The 14,522-nt window shown below is 46.7% G+C and overlaps 1 protein-coding gene across 4 annotated transcripts; it reads right to left on the reverse strand.

The window, feature by feature from the left end:
- Positions 1-268: 268 nt before the first annotated feature.
- On the reverse strand, positions 269-3,658 carry tnfsf13 (TNF superfamily member 13). Of its 4 annotated transcripts, none has more exons than XM_041850194.1 (6): positions 3,367-3,641; positions 2,264-2,354; positions 2,126-2,173; positions 1,741-1,862; positions 1,516-1,654; positions 269-1,389 (listed from the first exon to the last, which is right to left on the reverse strand). In XM_041850194.1, exons 1-6 carry the CDS (start codon positions 3,559-3,561, stop codon positions 1,280-1,282), a joined length of 705 nt encoding a protein of 234 aa, XP_041706128.1. In that variant the 5' UTR covers positions 3,562-3,641; the 3' UTR covers positions 269-1,279. The 4 variants fall into 4 exon arrangements, with proteins under 4 accessions (XP_041706128.1, XP_041706127.1, XP_041706131.1 ...); XM_041850193.1 differs by having other exon boundaries at positions 2,126-2,176; XM_041850197.1 differs by lacking the exon at positions 1,741-1,862 and having other exon boundaries at positions 2,264-2,337; positions 3,363-3,658.
- Between the last annotated feature and the right edge of the window lie 10,864 nt (positions 3,659-14,522).

Raw genomic sequence — 14,522 nt, forward strand, 5'->3', positions numbered from 1 at the left:
GAGAGGGACGGAAGCAACACTGTTACGTTGATGCTGTTGACCCGGATCACTGGTTGCTGCGGAAAAGGAGGAGGTCAAAAGGGGGTTGAGTGTATAGTTTCCCTTCATCTGGCATACGATACTCTTCCCTTCTGCACACACTTGACATATGACCAAGTCTTTTACATTTATGACACAGAAGGGGCTTGTGCACAAAAGCTCTTACAGGGTATCTCATGAATCCTAACTTTATATGAGAAGGGAGAGACTCTTCATCAATGAACAGTAGCATGGATGAAGTGAATTTATTTTCTCCTTCCACCATACAGGTCAATCAACATGCACCAACCACTCCATCGATGTCTTCAGTTATATCCTCTGCCTTTACTTCTTGCACCACTCCAGAAATAACCCCCTTGATAGGCGCCCTGCTACGAAAATCCATACAGGAAACATTCCACTCCGATATCTTTTTGAATCTTAAAACACGCTCCGCAGACACACAAAAAAATCTAAATAAGACCACTTCTTTCTTGTATGGTAATTTTCACTATACCGATTGAGCTTTTAAAGCTTCGCTCGCGAGTGACTTCATCACACTTAAATGACGTCATAATTAATTTACATGACGCAATATTCAACAAGTACCCAAGATTTGAACACAACTCCTAACTCAGGTCAGTGCCCTTATCTAAATAATTATTCCAATGGTCATGAATCTTGATCATCTCCAACCCCCAGCCCATTGACTACAATACACCATTGTCACCAATATATTGACCACAAGAGGTCACTCAATAGATAAGGATGGCAAACAGAAAGTTTAATTTAGCAGAGGTTAATTCACAACGATGCTGTACACTTAACAGTACTCATATCGGGTCACCACTCACTGTACTGTTTAGAGCTCGCAAGAAAGACATTTCACTGTACTTGTGCACATGACCTTGAAACTTGATATTGGGTCACTGTACTACTGTACTATTTTGTTTGCTTGATTAATATCCATATATTTTCAATAATGGAATTTAAACATTACATCGGTGAACTTTCCAATACTAAAATAGGTTAGTGGTGAATGTTGTGATATTTAGTAACTGTTCTGTATCAGGCTACCACAATATGAGTGCTGAAAGGAAAACACTGGCTGAGTAGTACTTGAAAAACGTTTGATATTGATAAGAGTTTCTTAAATATAAGGCAACTCAATGCAGTAGGTCAACATGTTGGGTTATCATAGGCAGTGAGGGATTGTAGGGTTCTGGAGGGACATGGTTTTGTGTTAGATCGTCACTCAGTGTCAGATCCTGAACATGCCAAGGAAGGTGGACTGAGGCTTGAGGACAAGCCCAGCAGATTTCCTGGGAATGGAGAGTTCCAGAGTGGATCCTGGCTCCAGGTAATGGACACCTGGGAGATAAACACCAGTAACTTCAGCACTGGGTGTAGTAGTGCAGTAATTGTGTTCCGTATTATAAGTAATTCATTTGAATGTCGTTTGTAACACACACTGGCCGGGGGGTTGGGTACACTCACCGGCTGTGAAGCAGGTGTTTTGGGCCACAGTGATGTTGCTGGGCATACTCTGTATGCATTTCATCAAGATGGTCTCCATACCATGTAGACGCTTCTTGATCACATGACCCATAGTCCATGTGGTGTCTTTATACAGCACCTGTACACAAACACAGTGATGGTATAGAGAGGACCTTGGCTTGACAGCCTCTCAAGAGATGACAATGTCTAGTTTTAATAGGCTACCTGACTGTAGATGAAGTAAGTCCCTTCGGTTACCACGGTGACCTTTTCTCCAGAGACCTGCAGCCCCTCCCCTAGACGACTCAGTCCTAGAGCCCATTTTACCAGAGTGTAGTCATCTTCATCTGAGACAACATAGTGGTTAAAAACATGGAGTGTATGTGTGTGTATGTATGTTGGAGACAAAATAATGTTGGAGAGTATTGTAGTTAATGCAAAGCCCCGTTTATACCTGGTTCTAACATGCATCCTTTTTCCTGATGTTGTCCACATTCCGAATGTGCCCACATTTTTAGACAGGTGTAGATGACTAAACAGGGCTATAGTGTGTGTGAGAGAGAAAGAGAATGTACAGTATAGATGTGATGTCCGTGTACATTCGACTCACCATATGAGTGTGATGACAGAGGAACAAGGTGAAGAAAGGCACTCCTCCCTGCTGGATGAAATGGAAATTATAAAATATTAAGCAAGTTGTGCGTGTATGTGTATGTGTGTGTGTATGTGTGTGTCGGTAGAGACTGACCAGTGCGCCGCTGCCTCCGTCTCCCATTTCTTGAAATCTCCCTCTTTCCTCGAATCCCATTCCATTGTGTATGTCTGTGAGAGTCAGATATCTGTGTCAAATGCCAGATGACATCAGATGTGAACCTCATAGTGTGACAAGAATCAGTTGTTTCAGAAATGTAGTAAACAATCACATAATTGTCATATTTTTCCAGACTTCAACTCCATTGAGAAGTGTGGTGGATAATAAGCCTTATTGCTCGAACACCTAAGCATTAATAACTTCAAAATAGCCCAGTAGCCTAAGAATATGAATTGATGATGTCTCATAAGTTCTCGAAAACATACTTTACACATCACCTGATAGTGTGATAGGAATCAAATGTTTCAGATATGTGGTAAACAGGGTTGGGTAGGCTACTTTCTAAGTGTAATCCGCTCGAGTTACTAGTTACCTGTCCAAAATTGTAATCAGCAACGTAACTTTTGGATTACTCAAACTCAGTAACATAATCGGATTACTTTCTTTTACTTTTGGATAACTTTCCCCTTAAGTGGTATTAGAAGAAGACAAAAATGATCCATAAAACGCATTTGGTGTGTCATCATAGTGGTCTCTGTCTTGTGGTCAGACTCTGTCAGGCTGAACAAACTTAAACTTGCACCTATTTTCGATGCTGAATGTCATTGAGAAAACAGAAAGGTATGATCATGTATTTTTTCACAAACATCCTTTCTGGCTTTAAAAGTAATCCAAGAAGTAATCATCTAGTTTTTCAAAAGTATCTGTAATCTGATTTCAATATTTTTGCAGTTTTTTTGTAATCACATTACATGTAACAACTCCCCAACCCTGGTGGTAAACAATGAAGTCATTTTCCAGACTTCAACTCTACTGAGAAGTGTGGTGGAATAGGCCTTATTGTTCTAAGCATTAACAAGCATCTTGATTCATTACTTCAAAATCTAAAACGGCCTAGTGGGTAAGCCTAAGAATATTTATTGACTTCTTGTAAATTCTCAAAAACCTAGACCTACTTTACACATCAAGCAAAGTTTCACAATAGTGTTTTCTTTTTCGTGTAGACTATAACCTATTAGTAAATGTATGAACTCACCTACCCCGCAGCGAGAGCTATCAGCAGATGATTCCTTTCTGTCCCCGCACACCAGACTGGTCCACTGACGCAGCTCCCGCAGTTCGACCTGAATCTCTCTGACCCGGTTGGACTGCAGGACCATTAGGCAGGCCAAGAACAGCGACACAGCGTACAGCAGATATGAGCCATAAAAATGTACTGTATAACGGTTTGTCATTATGTCACAAAGGCATACCAACTGTTACGAGGACGAGGGGATGGCGTCCTTTTTCAATGAAGGCTTTGTCAGGGCCGTAATGATCCCGTTATAATGTGTACTTTCACTTTCTGAATGTCATCATCGCATTATTTGGAAAATGATGACTCATACAGTCTCGGATTACAAAACTGCTATGAAGACCTGGAGGACCTGTGAAAACAAAGTGATAGGCCACAGAAGGCCAATAGGACTATCCTACATTGAAGTCTAAAGCTAAAGTTAATGTCTTGTCTTTATTAAATGTTTATACTTGTTTTGAGAAAGGCAGTGACCAAGACAAGCAAGTAGTTCATAAAAATAAAAATAACTGATTGTAATAACGGAATGAAAAGGGAATACAGTTCAGTGGGGTTGCAGCACTGCAGTCTACATTATAATGAATTAATGTACATTACCAGTCAAAAGTTTGGACACACCTACTCATTCAAGGATTTTTCATTATTTTTTACTATTTTCTACATTGTAGAATAATAGTGGAGACATCAAAACTATGAAATAACACATATGGAATCATGTAGTAACCAAAAAAGTGTTAAACAAATCAAAATATATTTTATATTTGAGGACAGCTTTGCACACTCTTGGCATTCTCTCAACCAGCTTCATGAGGTAGTCACCTGGAATGCATTTCAATTAACAGGTGTGTTTGTTAAAAGTTAATTTGTGTAATTTCTTTCCTTCTGAATGCGTTTGAGCCAATCAGTTGTGTTGTGACAAGGTAGGGGTGGTGTACAGAAGATAGCCTTATTTGGTAAAGACCAAGTCCATATTATGGCAAGAACAGCTCAAATAAGCAAAGAGAAATGACAGTCCATCATTCCTTTAAGACATGAAGGTCAGTCAATATGGAACATTTCAAGAACTTTGAAAGTTTCTTAAAGTGCAGTCACAAAAACCATCAAGCGCTATGATGAAACTGGCTCTCATGAGGACCGCCACAGGAAAGGAAGACCCAGAGTTACCTCTGCTGCACCTAATAAGTTCATTAGAGTTAACTGCACCTCAGATTGCAGCCCAAATAAATGCTTCACAGAGTTCAAGTAACAGACACATCTCAACATCAATTGTTCAGAGGAGACTGTGTGAATCAGGCCTTCATGGTCGAATTGCTGCAAAGAAACCACTACTAAAGGACACCAATAAGAAGAAGAGACTTGCTTGGGCCAAGAAACACGAGCAATGGACATTAGACCGGTGGAAATCTGTCCTTTGGTCTGATGAGTCCAAATTTGAGATTTTTTGTTACAACCGCCGTGTCTTTGTGAGACGCAGAGTAGGTGAACGGATGATCTCCGCATGTGTGGTTCCCACCGTGACGCATGGAGGAGGAGGTGTGATGGTGCTTTGCTGGTGACACTCAGTGATTTATTTAGAATTCAAGGCACACTTAACCAGCATGCCTACCACAGCATTTTGCAGCGATACGCCATCCCATCGGGTTTGCGCTTAGTGGGACTATCATTTGTTTTTCAACAGGACAATGACCCAAAATACACCTCCAGGCTGTTTAAGGGCTATTTGACCAAGAAGGAGAGTGATGGAGTGCTGCATCAGATGACCTGGCCTCCACAATCACCCGACATCAACCCAATTGAGATGGTTTAGAATTAGTTTGTATTTGTATTTGCATTTATTATGGATCCCCATTAGCTGCTGCCAAGGCAGTAGCTACTCTTCCTGGGGTCCAGCAAAATTAAGGCAGTTATACATTTAAAAAACATTACAATACATTCATAACAGATTTCACAACATATTAAGGGTGTGCCCTCAGGCCTCTACTCTACTACCACATATCTATAACACAAAATCATGTGTACATGTGTGTATAGTGCGTATGTTATTGTGTGTTTGTATGCATGTGTCTATGTTTGTGTTGCTTCACAGTCCCCGCTGTTCCATAAGGTGTATTTTTATTTGTTTTTTAATCTTACTGCTGGCATGAGTTACTTGATGTGGAATAGAGTTCCATGTAGTCATGGCTCTATGTAGTACTGTGCGCCTCCCATAGTCTGTTCTTGACTTGGGGACTGTGAAGAGACCTCTGGTGGCATGTCTTGTGGGGTATGCATGGGTGTCCCAGCTGTGTGCCAGTAGTTCAAACAGACAGCTCGGTGCATTCAACCTGTACCTCTCACAGATCAAGTAGTGATGAAGTCAATCTCTCCTCCACTTTGAGCCAGGAGAGATTGACATGCATATTATTAATGTTAGCTCTCTGTGTACAGTTGTGGTCAAAAGTTTTGAGAATGACTCAAGTATTGATCTTCACAAAGTTTGCAGCTTCAGTGTTTTTAGATATTTTTGTCAGATGTTACTATGGTACACTGAAGTATAATTACAAGCATTCCATAAGTGTCAAAGGCTTTTATTGACAATTACATTAAGTTTATGCAAAGAGTCAGTATTTGCAGTGTTGACCCTTCTTTTTCAAGACCTCTGCAATCCGCCCTGGCATGCTGTCAATTAACTTCTGGGCCACATCCTGACTGAAGGCAGCCCATTCTTGCGTAATCAGTGCTTGGAGTTTGTCAGAATTTGTGGGTTTTTGTTTGTCCACCCGCCTCTTGAGGATTGACCACAAGTTCTCAATGGGATTAAGGTCTGGGGAGTTTCCTGGCCATGGACCCAAAATGTCAATGTTTGGTTCCCCGAGCCACTTAGTTATCACTTTTGCCTTATGGCAAGGTGCTCCATCATGCTGGAAAAGGCATTGTTCATCACCAAACTGTTCTTGGATGGTTGGGAGAAGTTGCTCTCGGAGGATGTGTTGGTACCATTCTTTATTCATGGCTGTGTTCCTAGGCAAAATTGTGAGTGAGCCCACTCCCTTGGCTGAGAAGCAACCCCACACATGAATGGTCTCAGGATGCTTTATTGTTGGCATGACACAGGACTGATGGTAGCGCTCACCTTGTCTTCTCCAGACAAGCTTTTTTCCGGATGCCCCAAACAATCGGAAAGGGGATTCATCAGAGAAAATGACTTTACCCCAGTCCTCAGCAGTCCAATCCCTGTACCTTTTGCAGAATATCAGTTTGTCCCTGATGTTTTTCCTGGAGAGAAGTGGCTTCTTCACTGCCCTTCTTGACACCAGGCCATCCTCCAAAAGTCTTCGCCTCACTGTGCGTGCAGATGCACTCACACCTGCCTGCTGCCATTCCTGAGCAAGCTCTGCACTGGTGGTGGCCCGATCCCGCAGCTGAATCAACATTAGGAGGTGGTCCTGGCGCTTACTGGACTTTCTTGGGCGCCCTGAAGCCTTCTTCACAACAATTGAACCTCTCTCCTTGAAGTTCTTGATGATCCGATAAATGGTTGATTTAGGTGCAATCTTACTAGCAGCAATATCCTTGCCTGTGAAGCCCATTTTGTGCAAAGCAATGATGACGGCACGTGTTTCCTTGCAGGTAACCATGGTTAACAGAGGAAGAACAATGATTTCAAGCACCACCCTCCTTTTAAAGCTTCCAGTGTGTTATTCTAACTCAATCAGCATGACAGAGTGATCTCCAGCCTTGTCCTCGTCAACACTCTCACCTGTGTTAAAGAGAGAATCACTGACATGATGTCAGCTGGTCCTTTTGTGGCAGGGCTGAAATGCAGTGGAAATGTTTTTTGGGGGATTAAGTTCATTTTCCTGGCAAAGAGGGACTTTGCAATTAATTGCAATTCATCTGATCACTCTTCATAACATTCTGGAGTATATGCAAATTGCCATCATGAAAACTGAGGCAGCAGACTTTGTGAAAATTTATATTTGTGTCATTTTCAAAACTTTTGACCACGTTGGCCCTGTTCTGAGCCAATTGCAATTTTCCTAAGTCCGTCTTTGGGGCACCTGACTATATGACAGAACAGTAGTCCAGTTCAGAGCCGGCCCTGGACGTTCTGCCGCTCTAGGTGCGAGAAAAAAATCTGCCCTTTTCTTTAACAACGGGTATGTGATACCCTCACTCAATTCGAGCCCTGGTTTTAACCAAACACACCAAGCCCTTCCCAGGCACCGAGGTATTTAATCAGTGCATGCGACAGTATTGGAGTATTTGGCTATACCGACATCTATGGATAGCATAATTGTGTCTGTCAAACAGGTAGGCTTACCACTTATTTTTTGGAATAGGAAGAAATAGGCTCCAATTATATATGTAATTCTATGATTATGCCCATAAAAAATGTTGGTGCACGCGTGCACATATAATTTAGGAGGTCCCTTACCAGGCAGAAGGGAATTTTACTTTAACCCCGTGCATCGGAGAGTTACAATGTTGCTATCACTTTGCAGCCAACTACCTATAGTAGGAAACCGACTTTCTTATTAATAATATGCCACCTGTTATCCCACATGGCACGATCCCATTATTGTTTCAATTACAATAAAAATAACACTATTGTAGCGACCCGCACAGACAGCTGTGTGTTATGTGTTAGGCTAGTAGATGGTTGTGTTGTACCTACCAGTACCCAGTGTTCGCGGGGTCCGACATGTCAATCAACCTGCTATCTGCCAATCACGGGAATGCCTGGAATGTTCTGATGCCGGGCATCCTGGTGGTTGGCGGAGTGGCGTGGAGGGGGGTTGGGCAGGGGGATGGAGCATTGGAAGTTAAGACCAGGTTTAGCTTTTGTTCTCTCTCTTTTACGTCTGGGCTTCACAAGAGAAGGTCACGATTGGCTTGTGGGTTATCTTTCATTTATTTGGCGTGGGCTACGGCCAAACAGTAGCCTGTGTAAAGTTGGTTTAATAAACCGTCCATTCGTAAACTCAATCCTCTGTCTGGACAGTTGTTCTTTTATGATCTAGTCAGGTCATTACATTGGTGTCAGAAGTAAAAACGTTGATAAAAGTTAGCCAGCTAGCTAGCTGACTTCTGTGGCTAGCTACCGTAGGTGAGAACGGGGGTTGAAGATGCTTCGAGGGAATCCGAAAGTGAAGGTGGAGGTAGGGACGATTATGGCCAAGGAGGTGCGTGTGCATGGACGTCGGGGGTTCTGGCTGAGGAGATCGCCAGGGCATCGGAGCCCAGAGGCCGCTTGAGGGAGGACGTTAGAGTGATGGCGGCTGAAGCGGGCATGAGTGCTTTGTCGACTGTGTTTCGCGCGGATTCTGGTGGGCGGACCGAAGGGGAGTGACGTCGACGCGACGGGACGAGGAATCTGGGGCTCAGGATGTAAACAAACATGGCGGCGCCCAGTTCCCGGCTGCGTCCGTATCCGTTAAGACCCCGAAGTATTCCGGTAAGGCGGATTGGGAAGCTTTTCATGCTCAGTTTGAACTGTTAGCTCATTTTAGGGGGTGGTCGGATGAAGATAGGGCACTGCAGTTGGCTTTATGCCTCACGGATGAAGCTCTGGCCTGTTTGATATTGATTAGCCCCGAGGACAGACGTGATTATGGTGCTTTAGTGGGAGCACTGAGGAGGCGCTATGGACAGTGTGTACAGCCCGGGCTACTGCGCTCCGAACTGAGTAATAGACGCAGGCAGCCTGGAGAGCCTCTACGGGTGCTAGCTAATGACATTGAGAGCCTCTCTCGGCGGGCATATGCTCACATGCCCCCCTCCGTGCAGAGCGAGCTAGCACGGGACCAGTTCATACAGGCGCTCTCTCCTACGGAGCTGCGCATACAGACCCAGCTGGCTCATCCTGAGTCATTGCAGGTAGCCTTGGAGATGGCTTTGGAGAGGGAGCTGGTGTGGGCTGGGGCTTCAGCTGGGGCTTTGGTGGGGGTGCAGGAGACAGACCCTCTGTGCGAGCTGGGGGGCAGAGCAGCCCGGAGCCGGAAAAGCCTGCATGGGTGGCTGAAATGACAGAACTAATTCGTGCTGTGTCGCTACAGGCGGCACGAAACACACGCCCTGGTCCCAGGGTCTGCTGGGGTTGTGGCCAGCCAGGCCATCTGCGCCGAGATTGCCCCATGTCCCCCAGAGCTCAGGGAAACGGCTCGGGGTCCGCATAGACCGGGTAGTGCGGACCCCTGGCTTTCTATCCCAACCACCATCTTCTTCAGGAGGAGCCCACCGGCACAGACGGGGAAGCAAGGCTCCACTTCCCCCAGAAGCAGACGAGGGCAAGCGGATGGAGCCTGTTGTTGTGGTGGGCCGGACCTGTGTTGGGGACTTTGTCATGTCCCTGTCACTGTGGAGGGGGTGCCCTGCTCCGCCCTGGTGGACACTGGGTCCACAGTAACCCTGGTGAGGCCAGATATTGTGCCAGGTTGGACTCAGTGTGAGCCTACAACTGTGCAGCTCCGCACAGTCACAGGTGAGCTGGCACCCATGAAAGGGAAGGGAATAATGACTCTGACAGTAGGGGGCAGGACTGTGCGTCATCCTGTGTGGGTGGCGGCTGTGCAGGACCCTTGTATCCTGGGGTTGGACTTTCTTAGGAGCACAGGCTGCCAGTTAGACCTAAATAGGGGCACACTGAGCTTCCAGGGAGGGCCGGAGGTCACCATGGCCCCTAATGTCACATTCACTCAACCCAACAAACCCTTTACTCCAACAGTTAAAGCAGCAGAGACTCATGGCTGCCCCCCCTCCCCCACATCTGGGTGTGACTTTTCCCCAGGCATTAGGCTGTAGGTCTGTGTCCCGTCCCTGCTGCTGCCCCCATTCAGCCACGTCGACAGTCTGCAGCTCACAGCAGACAGGCCCGCTCGCCCGACACACTGTGGCACAGACCCCCTCCTCTGCACACAGCTCTCTCTCCCGTCCCTCTCTCCGTTCACAGTGGCAGCAGCCGTCTGCAGTACAGGGCCGACGGGACATGGCGTCGGCTGAATGGGGGCAGCAGCAGGGACGGGACACAGACCTACAGCCAGTGCTACAGTGGGTAGAGGCGCAGGTGAGGCCACCATGGGAAGAGGTGACAGCGCTCTCACTCACGACCAAAGGGTTGTGGTCAAAGTTTGAGCGACTGCGGCTGGCTGATGGCGTGTTACAGCGGGCATGGAAGGAGTCAGCTACGGGGAGGAGAGGTGGCAGGTGGTGGTCCCAAAAGCATTGCGGGAGGCTGTGCTCCAGAGTACTCATGGGGGGTGGGGACTGGACACTTTGGGGTCACAAAAACACTGCGCCGCCTCCGTCAGGGCTTTTACTGGGGGCAGCACAAGAGGGATGTGGAAGACTTTTGCCGCCGCTGTGACAACTGCACAGCGAGAAAGGGCCCCCCAGGCCGCTCTCATGCTCAGCTCCAACAGTTCCCAGTGGGGGCTCCCATGGAGAGGGTGGGAGTGGATGTAGTTGGGCCGTTCCCCACCACAGACAGTGGAAACCGCTGGGTGCTCACGGCCATGGACTATTTCACAAAATGGCCCGAGGCCTATGCTCTGCCTGACCAGGAGGCAGAGACCATCGTCGACGCCCTGACAGCGGGATGTTCAGCAGGTTTGGAGCTGCAGAGTCCATCCACAGCGACCAAGGCAGAAACTTTGAGTCCCGTGTGTTCGCCACCATGTGTGAGAGGCTGGGTATGCACAAGACCCGCACTACTCCTCTCCATCCTCAAAGTGATGGCCTTGTGGAGCGCTTCAACAAAAACGCTTGGACAGCAGCTGGCCATCGTCTCTTCCAAACACCAGCGTGACTGGGACAAGCACCTGCCTATGGTCCTCATGGCATGCCGCTCCGCTGTCCAAGACTCCACCTCCTGCACGCCTGCCCTCCTCATGCTGGGGAGAGAGATCCGTACCCCTGCGGAGATGGCGTTTGATCGGCCCCTGGATAGCCCTCATGTTTCCCCGGGGCCGGAGTATGCCCGGAGACTCCAGGACCGCCTGGAGACAGCCCACACCTTCGCCAGAGAGCAGCTGCTGAATGCAGGTGTGAGGCAGAAGAGGAACTATGACGTGCACACCCGGGGAAGGCACTTTGTGGCTGGGGAGCTGGTCTGGGTCTACAGCCCGCTAAGGAAAAAGGCAGATGCCCCAAGTTGGACAGTCACTGGGTGGGACCCTGCAGTGTCCTGGAGAGGGTAGGGGAGGTTGTTTACCGGGTGCGGCTTCCTCCCAGGGGGAGAAAGGTGACACTGCACCGGGACAGGTTAGCCCCATATAGAGGGGCCTCTTCTCCCCAAACCCCAGGAACCCCCACAATTCCCCTCTCTGGCAATGACATTCTCCAGGCACCCACCCCCAGGTGCCGCAGACAAGGCTCCAGACAGCCCACTCCCCCTGTGTCACCGCGTGGTTCCCCAGAGCCACGGACTGTATTACCCGTTCCCGCTTCCTTGTCCCCCCATGTCCTTGCCTTCATCCCCTGGTTCCCAGAGGGGCACTCTGCGGCCATCACAGCCACGCAGGCAAAGGAGACCTCCGGGTCGCTTCAGAGACTTTGTTTGTTCCCTCGGGGACGAGGGACTTTGTGGTGGGGGGGCTGTGTAGCGACCCGCACAGACAGCTGTGTGTTATGTGTTAGGCTAGTAGATGGTTGTGTTGTACCTACCAGTACCCAGTGTTCGCGGGGTCCGACATGTCAATCAACCTGCTATCTGCCAATCACGGGAATGCCTGGAATGTTCTGATGCCGGGCATCCTGGTGGTTGGCGGAGTGGCGTGGAGGGGGGTTGGGCAGGGGGATGGAGCATTGGAAGTTAAGACCAGGTTTAGCCTTTGTTCTCTCTCTTTTTACGTCTGGACTTCACAAGAGAAGGTCACGATTGGCTTGTGGGTTATCTTTCATTTATTTGGCGTGGGCTACGGCCAAACAGTAGCCTGTGTAAAGTTGGTTTAATAAACCGTCCATTCGTAAACTCAATCCTCTGTCTGGACAGTTGTTCTTTTATGATCTAGTCAGGTCATTACACTATTATATAACATATTTAACATATATTTTAATATTCCTGTAGAACTGTACAAAAGAGTGAGATCATTTGAGCTGTAGAAACAAGTGCTGTCATAAATGCATGGCGGGCCTCGTTTCGCTGGAGAAGTGTAAAAGAAGCTTTATGTCAATGACCCAGCCTTAACTAATTGTTTTTATTTACATAGCGAATTTCATTGTCCAACATCAGTTTCAGCATTTATTTATTTAGTCTCCGCCTAAAGTGGCCTCTTTCCTTTTCTTTGTCCTGATGTGGCCCAGCCTGCAGTACCATATCCCGTAAAGATCCATTCATATATTTTGGCCACTCACCGGGATCTTTTATGTTTTTTGTCTGGGAGTTGGATTTAACAGCAGCACCACCACTGTCATCGGGGACGGGGAGCGACAAATCTGAGTCCGGGTCCAAGATAGTAGGGTCTTCGCCGGCATTGTTTGGAGGTGTGGCTAGGAATGGTGCAACCACCTGTTCTTGTCCAGCCAGAGAGCTGTCATCATCAGTGGAAGTGCATGGCTCGAACTCCTCCGGGTTTCCCTCTTCGCTGCTAGAATCAGCGAACGGGGGCTTGTTGTTCTCCGCGAATGAATGGCCTGTCCTCAGAGGCTTGCCATTCTCCACACCAGCTGATGGACATTGCTGCAAACTGATACATTTCAGCAGCGAATTTCTTTGGTTTAGAGACTGCCTCTTTTCTCATTCATTTTTTTAAAATATTCGCTTCCTGATAGTTTTTGTCTCTTAGACATGGTAGCAAATTGTTTCAAATCTCTATAGTTTACCTTTAGCTAAAATTATATCCACTAGTAGTGGCTAGCTAACATTAACAGGCTAGGTTAGGCTACTGCCTTAATCACTAATAGTCTTCCTCATACACAAACATAAAAAACAAAACAATCATTTAATTGGCAGATTCATTTTTATTAATGTTTCACAATTGGATAATCCCATATAAACATACACATCACCATAGCTACCAAGGATAGTGGGAGTGAACTTGGGGAGAAGCGGGAATGGGGTGAGGGCGGGAACAGCAGCAACGCTATGAGCTGGTGGCTGGGGTGCCGTCTGCGGTGTAGCACCCGATCAGGGGCGCCGGAGGGCGGCAGCCAATTGTCAAAATGCCGCCCCAAATTCAAGTGCCACCATAGGCGGCTGCCTAATCTTGCCTAATGGGAGGGCCGGCCCTGGTCCAGGTGTGACAAAACTAGGGCCTGCTGGACCTGCCTTGTTGATAGTGTTGTTAAGAATGCAGAGCAACGCTTTATTATAGACAGATTCTCCCCATCCTAGCTACTGTTGTATCAACTTTTTGGACCATGACAGTTTACAATCCAGGGTACTCCAAGCAATTTAGTCTCCTCAACTTGCTCATTTTGCACATTATTCATTACAAGATTTAGTTGAGGTTTAGGGTTTAGTAAATGATTTGTCCCAAATACAATGCTTTTAGTTTTTGAAATATTTAGGACTAACTTATTCCTTGCCACCCATTCTGAAACTAACTGCAGCTCTTTGTTAAGTGTTGCTGTCATTTCAGTTGCTGTAGTAGCTGACGTGTATAGTGTTGAGTCATCCGCATACATAGACACACTGGCTTTACTCAAAGCCAGTGGCATGTCCTTAGTAAAGATTGAAAAAAGGAAGGGGCCTAGACAGCTGCCCTGGGGAATTCCTGATTCTATCTGGATTTTATTGGAGAGGCTTCCATTAAAGAACACGATAATGTCCGCACTGAAGAAAACAGCCCCTACAATATTTTTATCATCAATTTCTCTCAGCCAATCATCAGTCGTTTGTGTAAGTGCTGTGCTTGTTGAATTTCCTTCCCTATAAGCGTGCTGAAAGTCTGTAAAATAGCATTTTATCTGGTCAAACACCATTTTTTCCAAAAGTTTACTAAGGGTTGGTAACAGGCTTATTGGTCGGCTATTTGAGCCAGTTAAGGGGGCTTTACTATTCTTAGGCAGGGGAATAAATTTCCTTCCCTCCAGGCCTGAGGGCTCACACTTTCTAGTAGGCTTAAATTAAAGATATGGCAAATAGGAGTGGCAATATCGTCCGCTATTATCCTCAGTAATTTTCCATCCAAGTTGTCAGAC

This window comes from Coregonus clupeaformis, chromosome 27 (assembly GCF_020615455.1).
Source record: "Coregonus clupeaformis isolate EN_2021a chromosome 27, ASM2061545v1, whole genome shotgun sequence".
NCBI classification, from domain to species: domain Eukaryota; kingdom Metazoa; phylum Chordata; class Actinopteri; order Salmoniformes; family Salmonidae; genus Coregonus; species Coregonus clupeaformis.